Here is an 18,383-nt window from a genome sequence, read left to right on the forward strand (position 1 = left end):
TGGGCCTATGCTGGGCTTGTTGCTGAGATTGCGCTCACACCAAGTCCTTATCTTGCTGCTGACTGTTGTCTGTCTCCTGACTAAGCTTCTTCCAGTTTGCCTTACCGTTACTGACCCGGCTTGAACCTGACCACACTTCTCTATTGGATTATCTGTTACCGACCTCGGCTTGTTAAAGCATTCGCATGAACGCTGCCTGGACTGACTTTGGCTTGATTGATCACGCATCTGTCTAGTGATTATACTTCAGCCATTACCTGCTATCATCTGGATTGCCTCAGCCTATAGGCCTCAGGTGACTATTCAGTATACTGTGTTTGCATTGCTCATTGCTGTGTTTGGTGATTGCTGTCTATCAGGTTGTATGCTACATCTGCCTGCAGGGTATTGTAGTTTGTATTAGGCAGGAGTTTCTGCAGGCGTTAGGGCTGGGCTATAAAATCAGTCATATGGGCATACAGCCTGACTCATAGCAGGTGACCAGGCAAGCCTGACAAAGCTCCTTAGAAAAAATAATGTTTTGCTTGTTTTACATTAAAAAAAGCATTAAAAGCATAGTAAATCTAATTTGATGATGTAAAGTATCTCAGGCGGATTAAAACATTCCACCACCAGTAGTATCAGGGCTGGATTTACCTGCCTACAGGCAGCCTATGTTTAAAAAGCGTCTCTTTGGCCGCCATAATGTCCCTTCTGCTCCCCGTCCCTTCCCCCTCCCTCCCTCTGCAGAGCGCGAGTGGAGTGGTAATAAGAAGAGACTCACCTGTATCCAACATTCCAGCGATTATGTTGTTCAGCAGCGGCAGTGTGTCCAGTGCCATCTCCACAGCAACAGTGGGTCTCTCAGCATGTGACGTGGTGGCGAGTCACATGATGAGCCTATAGCTTGCTAACCTATACTGTGGCACCTATAGCTGGCACGGGGGTGGGGGAAGGGAAGCACATCTGAATGTCTATGGGGGTTGTGAGGGGTATGGCCTGTGTTAATGGGTGGGGTTTAGGGTGGCAGAGCTTATGTGCCTTTAAGCTCCTGAGCAGTAAATCCAGCCCTGAGTACTATACTTTATGATTAGTTACAAATGTTCTCACCTGTAACAACATCACATCATTAAATGGAACGGGAGACTCGTCATCATATTCTGGGTGAACATGGTAGCTTTTGACACCAAAGATTTGTTGACTGTTTTCTGCCTGAGAGATATCATGGGCTCCAAGGGTGACAGTGATGTCCCTGAAAAACAAAGCCATCCAAATGTTAGACACGATTTTAAGATTTTGTTATTTTTATCAAGAATGCAAAAACACCCTTCTGGGTCTTGGCATCTGATCTATATTCTAAGATAGTGATCTCTCCTTTGACTCCAGATCCAGTAGCATCATGGCACAAACTTTCAGACCTTCAGGCTTTTAGAGAGTTCTTACTCATTAAGAAGCAATGATGCAATGTTTTACTGCAGCCAAAGTGTATTTTAAGGTTTATTATATATTTATTATATAATTAAAAAGCAACTAGAAATGTATTTATTTACTTCATAAGTTGATAGGTGCCAGTGATAACAGAAGCAGTGGTGTGGACTGGAAATGGCAACAGCAGCTAATAGATCTAGCTAGGTAAGTTGGTAGCTTTAAAGGGTTCCTGAGCTGACACCTGACATGATGAGATTAATGTGTGTAAATGCAGTGCCAAGCATACAATAACTAGTTAGCGTTTCTTGCCTGAAATAGATAAACATTCAGGTGAACAAGTTTCTCTCTAGTCAGAAGCTGGTCAGACTATAGCATTACCCGTATTGATAAATAATAACAGCCATAAAAACAGCTTCTGCGTGCAGAAAATAGATTTAACCACTTGCCGACCGCGCACTCATAACGCGCGTCGGCAAAGTGGCAGCTGCAGGACCAGCGACGCAGTACTGCGTCGCCAGCTGCAGGCTGATTAATCAGGAAGCAGCCGCTCGCGCGAGCGGCGGCTTCCTGTCAATTCACGGCGGGGGGCTCCGTGAATAGCCTGCGGGCCGCCGATGACGGCTCGCAGGCTAAATGTAAACACAAGCGGAAATAATCCTCTTTGTTTACATTGTACGGCGCTGCTGCTGATTGGCCGGGGATCGCCGCCATGTGACAGGGGACAGCCTGTCACTGGCTGCACAGGACGGATAGCGTCCTGTGCAGCCCCGATCTCCGGGGGGGGGGGGGGGGGGAGCAGGTAGGAGAGGGAGGGGGGAATTTCGCCGCGGAGGGGGGCTTTGAGGTGCCCCCCGCCAGCCACACGCAGGCAGGAGAGATCGGACCCCCCCAGCATATCATCCCCCTAGTGGGGAAAAAAGGGGGGCAATCTGATCTCTCTGCCTGCTACCTGATCTGTGCTGGGGGCTGCAGAGCCCACCCAGCACAGATCACTAAACACAGCGCTGGTCCTCAAGGGGGGGTAAAGGGTGGGTCCTCAAGTGGTTAAAAAAATCAATAATTCATAGATTTTGGGTTAGAACTGTTTTAGACTGTGTAAAAGACTTTGTCATACAGCTAAACCAAAAATAAGATTGAGTGCTGTGCTGCTTGGACTGTCTGTGAGTAGTCAGTGTGGTGACTAGGAGACATAGGAACACTGGGGGCAGCAGAGAGAGCATCACGTAGATACTGATGCTCTCTAAAGTAGATCTATATATATATCTTTGGATTAAGTTCGGATGATTTGCAATGTTGCCTTGGTGATGTGGGAAGCAGTGTTGCCAACTCATCCCTTTAATTACTGACACATTAAGTTATACAGGTTCTGGGGCTATTTGCTCATAATGAGTGCCTTAACTGCATCTACCTGGCCACAAAACCTGTATAATTCATATGTGTCAGTAATTAAAGGGATGAGTTGGCAACACTGGTGGGAAGAGACATTAGTGATGCTATGAGCTCCAGTTCAAAATCGGTAGTATAGGAAAATTTGGGGCTGCTATGATGCTTTGAGAAGCAATAAGTGGGCAAAATGAATACCTGTTTCCAGGAAAAAAGATGGCCGCACGGATAAAGTCACATGGTTGTCTGTCATGTATAAAGAGCCTGAGAAATACTTCACCACTCCCCCTGACGTCACTCTGAGGAAGCCCATTGGGTGAAATATGTAAGTGGGAGGAGTTTCGGGAGGCTGGCCTCAGCCCTCACTCCAAGCTGTCTACATGCTGGATCCCCGCTGTCATGCTATAACGCAGATAACTTGCCGCTATGAACGGGTAGATCGCGTGCATCTCTAAACTCAACACATACTCTCTAACTACAGACACCACTGCAAGACGTGTAAGTAGCAAAGCACGAGGAGCCTCGATGCTGCCTTAGCGTGGGCCGCAGAGCGTGGGGGACCTGCGGCTATGCGCATATTGAAGGTAACTTCTGCATGCCAAAAGTGAAGAACTTTAACCACTTCCCTACCACGCTATTTTGTGCTGATCGGTGCTGCGTGGGCTCTCCAGCCCGCAGCACCGATCAGCTAGCAGCCAGGCCGATCAGACTTCCCCCCTTTTTTCCCCTCTAGGGGGATGTCCTGCTGGGGGGGTCTGATCGCCGCCGGCTGCTTGCGCTTGCGGGGGGGGGGCTCTTCAAAGCCCCCCTCCGCAGCGCTTCCTGGCCTCCTTCCCCTTCCCTCCCTCTCCCTCCCCCTGTGAGCTGCGCAGGACGGATTTCCGTCCTGCGCCTGATGGGATAGGCTTTAGCCTATCAGATGCCGGTTATCCCCGGCCAATCAGAGGCCGGGGATCACCGATCTCCTCTACGGCGCTGCTGCGCAGCAGCGCCGTATACATGTAAACACCGGGGAAGGTCTTCCCCGTGTGTTTACATTTACCCTGCGAGCCGCCGATCGGCTCGCAGGGTGTTCACGGAGACACCCTCCGGGAACTGACATGGAACGGCCGCTCATACGAGCGGCCGTTTCCATGGAATACACTTCAGGATTCAGGGGCGTGTATATACGCTCCGAGAATCCGGAAGTGGTTAATGCTACAACGTTGTGACACTTTGAGCCTACTCGTATGCTGAGCTGATGAACTGCATATACTTGTTTTGGTTTGATGGAAAATGCTTCGCTGATCTAATCTCAGCACTGGTGCTGCAAATGTATGAACTGTGATCTGTGAGCTCTGACTTGCAAGCAATTAAGCCCATATTGGACTATGTGACCAGATGGAATATGTCAGCAGACATTATTTTTGAGTGCACTCACATATACAGATTTTTGCTGGCTATTTAGTGCTTTGAATTTTTGTGAAGTAATCCTATTTAAGACTTTGCCAATATTTGTTTAGACAGCTGGAAATGAGATCTCATTTGCACTACGTTATGCAGTGTAATAGTGTGCATTGGAGAGTTGTTTGAGTATATGGAGTGGGGTAAGTGAGGGGGTCTGGGGGGCTCCAAGGAACTCCATTTGATTTTAATTGCTTTTAGATTTGGGTGCTGGGGGGATTTTTGTGTACAAATAAAGCATTGCAATTTTTCATGGATCTGATGAGGCCTCTTGTAGCTTTGTTCTCTCCTTGTTGTTTCTGAGCTCTATGCTTAAAGAGACTCTGTAACAACAAAAACCTCCCCTGGGGGGTACTCACCTCGGGTGGGGGAAGCCTCCGGATCCTAATGAGGCTTCCCACGCCGTCCTCTGTCCCACGGGGGTCTCGCTGCAGCCCTCCGAACAGCCGGCGACAGAGCCGACTGTAGCTTCAATATTTACCTTTGCTGGCTCCAGCGGAGGCGCTGTGGCGACTTTCGGCACGGAAATAGACGGAAATACCCGATCTCCGTCGGGTCCGCTCTACTGTGCAGGCGCCGGAAACTTGCGCCTGCGCAGTAGAGCAGACCCGACGGCGATCGGGTATTTCCGCCTACTTCGGCGCCGACAGCCATCAGAGCGCCTGCGCAGGAGCCAGGAAGGTAAATATTGCGTCACGGCTGTACGGAGGGCTACAGCGAGACCCCCGAGGGACGCAGGACGGCGTGGGAAGCCTCATTAGGATCCTGAGGCTTCCCCCACCCGAGGTGAGTACCCCCCAGGGGCCGTTTTGTCGTTACAGTTCCTCTTTAAGTTCTGAGGCCCACGGTGAGTTGATTGTGTGGGTGAGGAACAAGTTTCTCTCCCCCCAAATATTGTCAGCTCTGATCCTTCTTTGAGGACTACGCAAAATTCATTTCACTTTTATCCTCACCAGAGCGCCTTTTCCCCCCATTGTATTGTTAGACTCCCATTGGGAGTAAAAGGCACCCCCTAGAGAGCGATCACCCCAAGAGGATCTAGTGATCCCCCAAGTAGAAATGAGCCTACATTCTTCTTCAACGGTCTACATTTTATTCAGCAACCTGATTTTGTGAGTAACCTGCTTCTTTTTTTTACTCCTCAAAAAACTCAAATTCTATATCATTTGGGCTCTGTGGGGTCTGTGTGTTTATTTTTGAAGGTGCAACGTCATCTCATCCCTCTGTTATTCTGCAGTGATGCACCCTACCAGAGGTAAAGATGTTGCCCCCTCTGATAAATCCTGCCATACCGAATCTAGCAGGAATTGCATAAATTACCATTCAGGTGGGAGGCTTTGGTTGGACGTAATCATTGATTATATTGGTAGGTGAACAGAGGCGCCAGAAGGATAAAAGTACATAAAATTTTTAAAAAATTGCTGGAAGGAAGTGGTGGACTCGCCTCCGTTAAAGCAGACACCAAGGACTGTAAATATATATACACATTTATTGAAAATACCCCAAAGATGCAACGCGTTTCGCGTGCACAGTCCACTTCTTCAGGCAATAAGCAGGGGATAAACAACAGCAATTCAGTTATAGCAAGCAGAGCACCTCTGGGACACACAGAGGTGCTCTGCTTGCTATAACTGAATTGCTGTTGTTTATCCCCTGCTTATTGCCTGAAGAAGTGGGCTGTGCCCGCGAAACGCGTTGCATCTTTGGGGTATTTTCAATAAATGTGTATATATATTTACAGTCCTTGGTGTCTGCTTTAACGGAGGTGAGTCCACCACTTCCTTCCAGCAATTTTTTTAAAATTTTATGTACTTTTATCCTTCTGGCGCCTCTGTTCACCTACTAATATATTTGAGTCCACCCCAGGTGGAGGGGTGATCTACCCCCTTTCTTCCTATCTACAGAGAGCGACTTCTTAATCCTGAGTGAGGACAGGTCTAATCTCCTCACCTGCCTAATGAGTGGTTACCTAGGTGGTAACCCGTGTTTGTGAGTATTACCATCTCACTGTTTAATTTATCCAATCAATTTTGACATACTACACCATATTGGGCTCTCGATTTCTCTTCAACTTTAGTAATCATTGATTACATCTTTTACAAGGACCGCCGCGTGTAGGCTTCTCCCACACAGTCTCCTCCCTAACCACTCACCTGTCAACCGCATCCTGGAAGCTGCAAAAAAGGAAATGTAAAATCACAAACACTGATTCGCATGACAGCCAGGGGCCCCAGTCTCTCTCACTGGCCAGGGGCCCCTAAACCACCTGATTGGCTGACTGGCGCCTGCTGACCAGATAAAGGTAGGAAATTTCTTGAACTGGTAGTGAGCAATTGTGTGTGTTGCAGTTAGCATTCAGTTTAGAGGCAATGGGGGTGAAGTCCCTGGAAGTGAGAGGTCCAGGGCTCGCCTGCATGTCCCTCTAGGTATCGCATGGTGGTTTGGGGGCCCCCGGCCAGTGATAGAGACTGGGGAGCTGTCGTACGAACCAGTGTTTGTGATTTTAAAGCCCTGTGATAAATGTAAGAATGGAAATCAGGCAGAGGAGATTTTACAATGGATAAACACCGACTAAATAATCTTTAAAGAGAATATGTAACGTCAAAACGTCCCCTGGGGGGTACTCACCTAGAGTGGGGGAAGCCTCAGGATCCTAATGAGGCTTCCCACGCCGTCCTCCGTCCCTCAGGGGTCTCGCTGCGGCCCTCCGTACAAGATGACGTCATTATTTACCTTCCTGGCTCCTGCGCAGGCGCTCTGACGGCTGTCGGCTCCGAAGTAGGCGGAAATACCCGATCGCAGTCGGGTCTGCTCTACTGCGCAGGCGCAAGTTTCCGGCGCCTGCGCAGTAGAGCGGACCCGACTGAGATCGGGTATTTCCGTCAACTTCGGAGCCGAAAGCAGCCACAGCGCCCCCGCTGGAGCCAGCAAAGGTAAATATTGAATTGACAGTCGGGTCTGTAACCGGCTGTTCGGAGGGCTGCAGCGAGACCCCCGTGGGACAGAGGACGGCGTGGGAAGCCTCATTAGGTCCCGAGGCTTCCCCCACCCGAGGTGAGTACCCCCCAGGGGATGTTTTTGATGTTACAGAGTCTCTTTAAAGTAATAGCTGTATTTTAAATAATCAGCAGTTTTTCATTAAGTTATATTCATTAAAGTTCTTCTTGGAGGCTAGATTCACAGTGGGACGTTTTGTTATGTTCCTGTTTTTACAGGAACACAACGCAACTAAATAAAAAAGTCGTACCACATGTTACAGCCGCATTACGTCACATACAGTGAGGTACAGTAAAGTATACAGACAATCAAAGGTATGCTTCACTGTACCTGTTATCATGTGCATTTAGCAGTAACTCACTGCAGCAGTGCGTTACCATAATGCTGCATGTTACATTGCAATGCTAACATCACACTGTGCGTCGTCTGCGTTGCAAATGCCTCCCTAATGTCGCTCCATAACGCCCCACTGTGAACGTAGCCTAAACATACATTTTTAACAATTAAATACAAAATAGGAGTATGGGATTCCAGGAAAGTCCAATTTAGGATTAGGACTATAGCTATAATTATTAAAGAATAACTGTAGGGCATAAAATAAAAAATCGATTCTTTATTTTTATCTGGTAAACAGGTACTAAGGATGCTAACCAAGCAATCCAAATGGTAAAATCACTATTACCTTTCTGTTTTAAGAAAGCAAACTTTTGTTTTTCTTGTTGATAAATGATCATTCCCCAGTTTACCTGACTCTTATTTGGTACATACAAAATTTGGCAGGGCATGCTGGGTTGTTGATTTTTGCATCTCTACTTCCCCTCAGACTTAACTAATGCAGCCTGATTGGTTGAAGCTTCTTTCCTTCCTGTTTTCCCCTCCCACACCTCTGTTCCTCTCTGATTGGCCAATATTTCTCATGCTGAGACAATGCACTTTTCATAGTGAAGGGCCGGAAAATCAGGCAGAGGAGAAGAGGGAGGAAATTACATCAGGATTGGCTTCAAAATAGCCACAGCTAAAATGGGAAATGCTAAGAAGGATTTTCTCTTTATTTTACTGTAGAAAAATCACTAAAATCAAAATGTGGACAGTGCAATACATATGTTATGTAAGTAGAGCAAGTATTTATCTACTTATATATGTGTTTTTTTCTGAGATAGTATGGCTTACAGCTCCTCTTTAATCTCATCGTTTTAGTTTCACTTCAAGTTTGTCTTTCAAAGTGGAACCAGATTAAACTCTACATATAATTAATTAAAAAAAAATATTTTGCATCCTGCCAATAAATGTACTATGCCTGTAACACCTTTTCCTTTGTTTTCCTTTTATTTTTTTAATTCATCCTGGGTGAGCATCCATCTTAAAGAAGGCCAGCAAGGGCACAATGTTCTGCTCTTCTTTTTATTCAGCAAAGTACAGGAGTGTATTCTGAAAATTCCAGTGAAAATGGCAGCTCATTTGCACACAAAAAATGCAAACAGAAAAAAAAACAAAAAGCAATCAAATAAAAATCTACTTCTTCCTGTAATGTTATCTTATTACGCACCTTCCTCCGCAGCCTGCGCCGACTCCTGTAAGGATGGCGGAGGGAAACTATTGCTCGTTACCCTGCAGCCACCGAGTCCCACGGAGCTCCTCATTCTTCCCAAGATGGGGGAGAGACACTGACTCGACAGACTTCCGGGTCAGGCGCCCCCATACCTCCCAACTTTTTGAGATGAGAAAGAGGGAAACTCAAGCCACGCCCCTGCCACACCCCCTGCTCACGCCCCCATCACAGTCCTAGTCGTGCATACCATAAAGCTCTCATAAAAAAATATGTTGAATTACAATTAAAACCACACTGGTACTGTCTATCCTGGTTCATTTTTCTTCATATTAACATTTTAAAATTAGTAATATATTAATTTAAAGGATGGGAATAAAGCTTAGAGTTAATCAAACACATTTTTTAGTAGAGAAATATATATATATTTACATAGAAAGAGGGACAAAGTCCTAAAAGAGGGACAAGTGAGTAGGAAAGAGGGACAGAATGACAAGGCTCACAAAGAGGGGGGAATGGGCGTCCCTATGTTGCTAGTCGCGCGCCTGCGCGTTTCTTCCTCTTTTATTGCATTGGCCATGGGCGTTACTGCATCCTGCCTGATTGGCAGGCAGGGTATTTAAACCCTGCACTCGCATTGTTTGTATGCTATTGCATCCCTGGTCACAGCCATGGGGTTCTGTCGCCATTCCCTTCACGACCAGGCTCCCTTCCAAGTCGTTCCCCTTCTGGATTTCCCTGTTGGCTTTTCCCCATTGCTACACTAAGGCCTCTTTTCCATGGGCAGTTGATAGGCAGTGAAATGCCTCTCACGCTCTCACAACTGCTTGCTGCTGCCTGGTAACTGCTCACTGCTGCCTGGCAACTGCTGAGCACACAGTTCAACTGCCTGTGGAGAAGAGGCCTTAGTCTGCCTGTTAGCCTGTTATGCTGCATTGGCCTACCTTTAACCAGTATCCCTGCCCGTCAGTCCTAGCCTGCCAGTCAGCCTGCATTTTTCATCCCTACTCCCTGCAGTCACTTTCCTACCTGTCTATCCCTGCCAATCACTCCCATGCCAGATATTACCTATCCTGATCCCCGCACTGTCAGTCTTCCTCACTTCCCTGTCCACCGCACTCCCGGGGTTTCACCCAGCCTGCAAGTTCCCCTCTTGGAACTTCCTCCCCACAGCATTCTGGGGATTCCTCTTGCCTGCTTATTCCCTTCCAGGAACTTCCTTAGTCAGCTCCCTTCCTGGGATTGTCCCACCTGTCTGTTCCCCTCCTGGGAATCCCTTCAGTCAGCTTCCCACTTTCTAGGATTACCCAGCCTGTCCGTTTCCCTCCTGGGACCGCCACAGTCTGCTCCCTTCCTGGGCTTCCCTGGCTGTCCATTCCCCTCCTGGGAACTCCTCCTGTCAGTACCCTTCCTGGTACTCCTATAGGTTAGGCCTTCCTGTCCAGCAAGCCTGTCCTTGCCCCACAGCTCAACGGTCTGCTCTGCTCGCCATTCCATCAGGTACCCTCTATTCTGTCACTGGTGCGGTAGTCCTGGGGTTCGTGAGCTGGCAAGCACCAGGCAGCAAAGTAATCTGTCACCCACTAGGGGTGATGGCCCATCATTACTTGCAGGGTGGGCTGGTGAAGACCAGTGCTTGCTTAGACCCCACGCTCCATTTACATCTTGCTGCTAACATATGGATATTTTCCTTTGTTCCCTCCGTTGTGGAGCCAACACCTGTTCATTTGCTAGAGTGACTGATACTTTTTCTATATACCAGTGTATTTGACCACTGTATTTGTCTATAGAATGTATTGGATGAGACTCATTACTGATTATACAGCTCATTACAGATTATTACCTTCACTGTTGTACACTTTCATGCTTTGTGTGATTCTCAATATAGCTTGAATGCAAACTACAATTCTGGTGTGCTAGTCATTTTTTCTATGTGGTTTGGTAGGACCAATCATGGTCCATCTTACAGAACAAGCACCCACCGGTGCCACTATTGATGTACTTTATGTATATAGGTGTGAAGACCTTTCCTAATCAATTCAACTAACTGGCATGGGTGAAGAATAATGGGGATTTTTAAATACATACTGAGCCTCCGACAACGTCTTGCAGCCTTCCTCTTGGCATATGTATTGTCCCGCCGCCAGTGAGCTGGGCGTAGGGTGAGCCAAATGACAGCTCACCTGCTGCCACTCAAATCCCCAGTGGCATTAAATACTATTCCTCTTTCAAGTTGTAGCAACTTGGAGTTAAAGCAACTCGGTGGGATATTTAATTTGGGGTGTGGCGATTGCCAGATTCCCAAATTACCCTTACCTGGAGTGCGTAGCATAACACTAGCTGTCACAGGGCCTCTAGTGGTCGGAACGCAAATTGCCTTCCAATCGGTTTCAGCACACAGATCATGCAAGCTGTGGTCGCGATCAGTGGGCGGAAACCGACGGAATTTGGGCAGCAGTGTGACTAGAAGGGAGCCCGTGGGTTACGGTAATTACAACTTACACACTATTTCAGGGTATAACTGCCACCACTTCTGCTTTCCTGGGTCAGAAGCACCCACTGACTAGCTATTTCTAGACCTGCAAATAAACTGTTAAACACACTTTATTCTGTCTAGCTAACAACAAAACAATAGTAGCGTCTCTCCAGAAGTCTGGGTTCAGTTTCTGTGTGGCTGAATAATAGGGTAGCTGAACAACAACTGACGTTAGCGTCGTTTATTAATGCAATATAAATAATATATACAGAAAATCTTTAAAATTAACAATTATGGAGACAAAGGATAACACAGTATGAAAGTAAAAGGGAGAAAATACTTAATTCATGGAAAGATGTCCTTTTGTGGGAAAACTTGTAACGTTCAGTTTCAGCTCAGTTCAAAGTCCAAACAAAAATGGCTACCTTCATGAAAGCTGCTGCCACTTTGAGGAACAAGTGTTTCTCAAAGTGGCAGCAGCTTTCATGAAGGTGGAAAATGGAGGAATGAGGTCCGCCTGCCGGCCAGGTGCTTTTGATGAAGCTGGCTCGGGGGTGTGGCAATGCCCGCCCCCTCTGAATTACCCAACAATGACAGTTCATTCCCTCTGAGAGATTTTAGGTTAAAACATATAAAATGCCGTAACTCATAAACGATACATGTCATATTTAGGTGGATAACAGATTCATACTTGTCGGAAAATACAGATTAATATGATATCAGACGTGACTTGGGCAGCTTCTCAGGTTCCTGAGAAGATTCATACCACAATAACTGGATGAGATATTGCCATGAATGTTATATCAGCGCGTTGGGCAGACTTTAACGAATAAGACTATATGAATTTTATAGCTGTGCGATGTACGGTCTCCATATAATATGTAAGAAACCATACATCACATGCATTCATATCTGTCCTTATCGGTGCCTCCCTGGCTGGCTTCTCAGGGCCCCCCTGGGGAGCCAGCTTCCTGGATCTTTTCATGGAACCATTTGGCTGTGGGGGGAATGAGCTGGTCCCTGCAGGGGATCTGGCCACGTGCAACATTCCTGAGGGGTGAGGGGAAAGCTTTGCTCACAGGGGGACAGATCTCTGGTTTAAAAAAAAAACACAAAAAAGTCATTTTCTGATCGCTTGCACGACTGGCAAATCTGACCAAGAAATCGGGAAAAAACTACGTTCCTCCCGGCTTTTACAGGGATTCTCTCAGCTAAGACCAGACCTCCCATCTGTTCCTAGTCAGAGGGAGATTACACATCACATCTCGGTTTAACGATTTGTGTCTCAAACCGACCGCGATTGCGTTTTGGCCGACTGGGCGTCGCCTGGCGTCACACTAGTGATATAGTGATGCCAAGCTTAGGCTCCACACGCCAAAACAACCTGCTTCCTCCTCTTGCTCCTAGCAGCTTCCGGCGTCCGTGTACGGCTCCCGGTGTGTCACTTGACCTGCAGCGTCAGGTGACACAATGGCTTCCGTGCACAAGGGAAGCCGGAAAGCCGCTTGGAGCAGGAGGAACTTAGGAAGGCTGCAAGACGTCGTTGGAGGCTTGGTGAGTATTTGGGGGGGAGGGGTTGTGCTTTTCTCAAGAAACCAGCAAGCACATGTATCCGGCATCAGGTGATCCCTGCTGGTACGAGCTGACCAAACAGTCTGCCTAATGAAGAATGCTGGCTGACACTAACTAGGAGAGAGCAGGCAGGTGAAATTTGCTGAGTGGGCAGTAAGCATTTTAAGGCCCCGTTCACATCAGCAAACACGGATGGCCGTGCGTTTGGAAAGCAACGCGTACGCACACACATCATCTGCGCTTGTATGCGTTGCGTGGCTGATCCCATGATGATAGTGAATGAGTCAGCCGCGCGTTTTGTTAAAAAATGCATGCAGCATGCGTGCCCAGACCACACTGGTGTGGAACAAATGCAGTGTGAACATCAGACAGTGCAGTCTATGCACTTTCTGATGCCCTGCGTGTTGGGTTCTTGCACACGTTGCCGAAATCAGGACGGCAACGCGTGCAATGTGAATGTGGCCTAAGAAGTGGTTTAATAGGTATTTTTCCTTTTTGTATTTTTGTAGCTTTTTTTCAAAGCTTTTATATGCATACCATAATTAATTTAAAATAATGTTGTATTATGATGATCATATATTTTATTTATGTTTTATTGTAGTATTGTTTGACATTGCATGATGTTTTTATTTATGCTTTTTCTCATGCTGGTTAAGAAAACTATTTGATTATACAATCAATGTTTTTGTTTTGTGTTTTTCTGCCATGGATGGTCGGAAATGCCAATTTTCGATTCCGCAGAAAATCCGCATTCCACCATTGCTGATTACCGATACCGATTTCGCTTTCCGATACCAGTTTCTGCATTCCAATGCGGATTTCCTCCAGAAATCGAGGAAATTTCCGCCCAAATTTAACATCGATTCTCTCAAAAACTATAAGGTCTTTTTGAAAACTTTTTCATCTTGTTCAGTCTTCTGTTTAATAAACCCTGAAAATTTGGTGTGTCTAGGTGTGTCTAGGACCTATGGGGGCTTTGCTATTAACCGCTAAAGTCGGCGGCTTTTGACTGTTATAATATAATATATTATGTAATATAAAATGCAGAAAATCTGCATTATCCGATATGCGGTAATTTTAAGCCAATCAGAAGACTCAGAATGAATAAGCCAATCAGAGAATGTGGAAATTTCTGCCTAAATCCCCATTCTTTGATTGGTTTATTCATTCCGATTCTTCTGATTGGCTTAAAGGAGTACTATCGATTGAAACGACTTTTTTTTTTAATACTCTATATTAGTGTACACATTACCACTAGTGCTAGGGGCACTTTATTTATTCACCCAGGTCTCTCTCTCACTATCCCTGCTTAAAAATTCATTTCTCACACAGCTCATAGTAGTTTGGGTCACCCTGAGCTGCTTGGTTACTCTGTCACACAGCTCACAAATATATGTCACTGTGTCACTCACAGCATGCAGGAGACATGAGGAGAAATAGGCTGATCTGAGGTGGTAACAGGTACCTAAATGAGCTGGAGTATTGCTGGACTATAACAAGCTATACCAGGAGTCTGTGTTTACACTCAGACTGGCTGCCTGCTTGAGGCGATTCACTACAGGCTGCATCCACTTTACAAGCTGCTGAGAGGGGCAGACCACTGTCTACAATTAGCATTATTAGTATCTTTATCAGTCAAGAGAAGCAAAGATAATAAACACACATTGCTAGAATCTTTAACCCCTTACCACTATATCAACAAGATTCTTTCAGCAAGGTGATAATTAAACTATAAACTGAGGAGTTGATAGCATCTCCCCTGTGCAGAGACATGGTCTAGCCCTCTGGGAGCTCAGTATTAGATACATTTTGTATCCAACACTGACGCCAAAACTGACGGAGGATTTTACAGCTGAGAGGAACAGCTGTGTGAGGAATCAAATTGCTCCTAGTACTTGCCCTAATGTGTGCTACAACATACAGCATTTAAAAATAAATGCATACATCGATAGTATTCCTTTAACCACTTGAGGACCTAGGGCTTTCTACCCCTTAAGGACCGGCCACTTTTTTTCCATTCAGACCACTGCAGCTTTCACGGTTTATTGCTCGCTCATACAACCTACCACCTAAATGAATTTTGGCTCCTTTTCTTGTCACTAATAAAGCTTTCTTTTGGTGCTATTTGATTGCTCCTGCGATTTTTACTTTTTATTATATTCATCAAAAAAGACATGAATTTTGGCAAAAAAAAATGATTTTTTTAACTTTCTGTGCTGACATTTTTCAAATAAAGTAAAATTTCTGTATACATGCAGCGCGAAAAATGTGGACAAACATGTTTTTGATAAAAAAAAACCCATTCAGTGTATATTTATTGGTTTGGGTAAAAGTTATAGCGTTTACAAACTATGGTGCAAAAAGTGAATTTTCCCATTTTCAAGCATCTCTGACTTTTCTGACCCCCTGTCATGTTTCATGAGGGGCTAGAATTCCAGGATAGTATAAATACCCCCCAAATGACCCCATTTTGGAAAGAAGACATCCCAAAGTATTCACTGAGAGGCATAGTGAGTTCATAGAAGATATTATTTTTTGTCACAAGTAAGCGGAAAATGACACTTTGTGAGAAAAAAAAAAAAAAAGTTTCCATTTCTTCTAACTTGCGACAAAAAAAAATGAAATCTGCCACGGACTCACCATGCCCCTCTCTGAATACCTTGAAGGGTCTACTTTCCAAAATGGGGTCATTTGTGGGGTGTGTTTACTGTCCTGACATTTTGGGGGGTGCTAAATTGTAAGCACCCCTGTAAAGCCTTGTCATACTCACCGGCCTGGCTCCCTCCAGCGTCTTCGCGGGCGCATCCATACACGCGCGCGCGCGCGCGCGGGCACGCTGGGATTTGTAGTCCCTGTAGACTGTCATGGCGCGCACGGCGCTGTGCGCGTGCGCAGTGCGCGCGTTGGGTTGCGCGCATGCGCACGCGGCGCCGCGCGCACGCGCACTCCTCGCTGCGCGCTGCGCGCATGCGCGGGCGCTCATTTTGGCGCCCATTGCCCTATTTAAACAGGTCTGCCCATAACTCAGTGCTGTTTGTTCATACAGCGTGTGCCCAGTGAACCTGTTATTATATTGATTGTTTTCCCGGTATTGACCCCTGGCTTGTGACCTCGACTACTCCTGTCTGCTGCCCGTCTTGATCCCTGGCTTGTCTCTCCGCTATTGACCGTCTGCTGCCTGCCTCGACCTCTGGCCTGTCCCTGACCATTCTGATCTCCGCCTGCCCTGATCTTGGCTTGCCTTCGACTTCGAGTACACCTGTACCTTGGCTCTCCACACTGAGACGTCACCTGTTCTCCAACCCACTGTGGGATTATCCTGAGCGCAACCTGGTGGGCACTAGGCAGCGAAGTTCTACTTCCCCCTCCTGGGGTAGTGGTCCTGCTTCCCCCTCAAGGGGTCGTGGGTGAAGACCCGTGGTCACTTAGACTCTGCGCTTGGGTGGTCCGTGTCATAGTGGGGCGGTCAACAGCCCTTTCCGCAACCCTAACAGTAACAAACAGCCAAGATGAACGACTCTGGAGAGCGATCACCGTTTGATGCCCTCTGTGATTTGGTACAACAACTGACTATGTCCGTGCAGCTAGTTCAAAGGGACTGCACTGAGATCCGTGGCCAGTTTGCCAATCTACAGAACCCTGCAGCTTCCGTCATCCCTGCTCCTGATCCGCCTCCTGCCGTTGCTCCTGTTCTACCACCTGCCAACCTTGAAGCAATAGCTCCCGAACCGAAGTTGCCACTACCAGAACGCTTCTCTGGGGATTCAAGCAAATTCAGACTGTTCAGGAGTGCCTGCCACCTGCACTTCTCCCTGTTACCCCGCACCTATGCCAGCGAGAGTGTCCGTGTTGGAGCTATCATCTCTCTGCTCCAGGGGGAACCACAGGCCTGGGCCCTTCGTCTGGTAGATCAAAGTGATGTCTGTTTGCAAGATTCCGCATCCTTCTTTGAAGCAATGGCAGAACTGTATGACGACCCTAGCAAAGGAGCCTCGGCAGATGCCGCCATACGGGCTCTTCGTCAGGGTCGCAGGACGGTGGAGGAGTATGTCCTGGAATTCCGTCGCTGGTCTGGCGACTTAGACTGGAACGAGTCAGTACTCAAGTCACAGTTCCGTCTGGGCCTTTCTGAGACTGTCAAAGATGAGCTTGCCCGGGTGGGGATCCCAGCCACTCTTAAGGATCTCATCCAGCTCGCTATCCAGATTGACCGACACTTAAGAGAGAGACGTCAGGAAAGAGCTGGAATTTCTCGCAGTTCCTGGTTTCCTCCCGCTCCAGTGCTTCCTCCAGTTGCTCCTGCTGCCTCCAACTTCCCATCCATGGAGGAACCTGAGCCAATGCAGTTGGGCCTTGCCCGACCGTCCTTGTCTCCTGAGGAAAGACAACGTCGTCGAGCTGCCAACCTCTGTCTGTACTGTGGGGCCTCCGGACACTTTCGTCAGGATTGTCCAGTCCGCCCTCTAAGTAAGCCTGATTCCATCCACTCTTTGGAATTGCAAAGTCCCTTGGCTTCAGCTGCTCACATCCCTCTTTCTCTCCTTTTACAGGATCCCAGAGGAAAGAACATTAATATTGGAGCCATCATCGACTCAGGGGCTTGTTCCTGCTTTCTAGACCTTCATCTGGCCCAACAACTCCAATTACCAATCCGCCAGAAGAATAAGCCTCTACTCATTCAACTTGCTGATGGGTCATCTATCCATTCCGGACCAGTCACACTAGAGACTTTTCCCCTGCTGGTCACCATCAAAAATGATCATCAAGAGTACCTCTGCTTTGACCTGATTCCCTCTCCTCTGTTTCCTGCCATCCTGGGAATGCCCTGGCTTAAGAGCCACAACCCTCTGATTAACTGGATCTCCGGGGAGGTCCTTTTCAACTCCCCCTACTGCTCTCGCTTTTGCTTTCCGAGTATAGGCCGCCTGCTTTGTACCAGCTCTAAAAAAGCCACTCTGGTCCCAGCCGTCTACCACGACTACCTAGACGTGTTTGATAAAAAAGGGGCTGATTCTTTACCACCACACCGTATCTACGACTGCCCCATAAACTTACAGCCTAGAGCGGCCATTCCCTATGGCAGAATTTATCCTCTCTCTGAACCAGAGTCACTGATCCTTAAGGAATACATCGAGGAAAACCTCAAGAAGGGATTCATCAGACCCTCTTCTTCTCCGGCCGGTGCCGGAATCTTCTTCGTGGAGAAAAAAGACGGTTCCCTCAGGCCTTGCATAGACTATAGAGCACTTAATGTTATCACGACTAAGGACCGCTATCCGCTACCCTTGATGTCTGAATTGTTCCAAAGACTGCGGTCTGCGAAGGTCTTTACCAAGCTGGATTTGAGAGGAGCCTACAATCTGGTACGAATCCGGGAGGGTGATGAGTGGAAAACGGCCTTCAGATCCCGTTACGGCCACTTTGAGTACCTGGTCATGCCCTTCGGTCTCTGTAATGCCCCTGCAACCTTCCAACGTTTTATCAATGATGTGTTGAGAGACTTTATTGATGACTTCCTTGTTGTTTACTTAGATGATATTCTGATCTTCTCATCATCCT

At 47.1% G+C, this 18,383-nt stretch overlaps 1 protein-coding gene across 1 annotated transcript in view; it reads right to left on the reverse strand.

The window, feature by feature from the left end:
* Positions 1-18,383, reverse strand: part of LOC137512870 (mast cell protease 1A-like) — a 54,678-nt gene that overhangs the window by 20,426 nt on the left and 15,869 nt on the right. The window contains exon 3 of the mRNA XM_068234090.1: positions 1,090-1,231. Within this exon, the coding sequence (XP_068090191.1) occupies positions 1,090-1,231 (142 nt within the window). The remainder of the gene's footprint in view (positions 1-1,089; positions 1,232-18,383) is intronic.

The sequence above is a fragment of the Hyperolius riggenbachi genome, chromosome 1 (genome assembly GCF_040937935.1).
Source record: "Hyperolius riggenbachi isolate aHypRig1 chromosome 1, aHypRig1.pri, whole genome shotgun sequence".
Taxonomy (NCBI): domain Eukaryota; kingdom Metazoa; phylum Chordata; class Amphibia; order Anura; family Hyperoliidae; genus Hyperolius; species Hyperolius riggenbachi.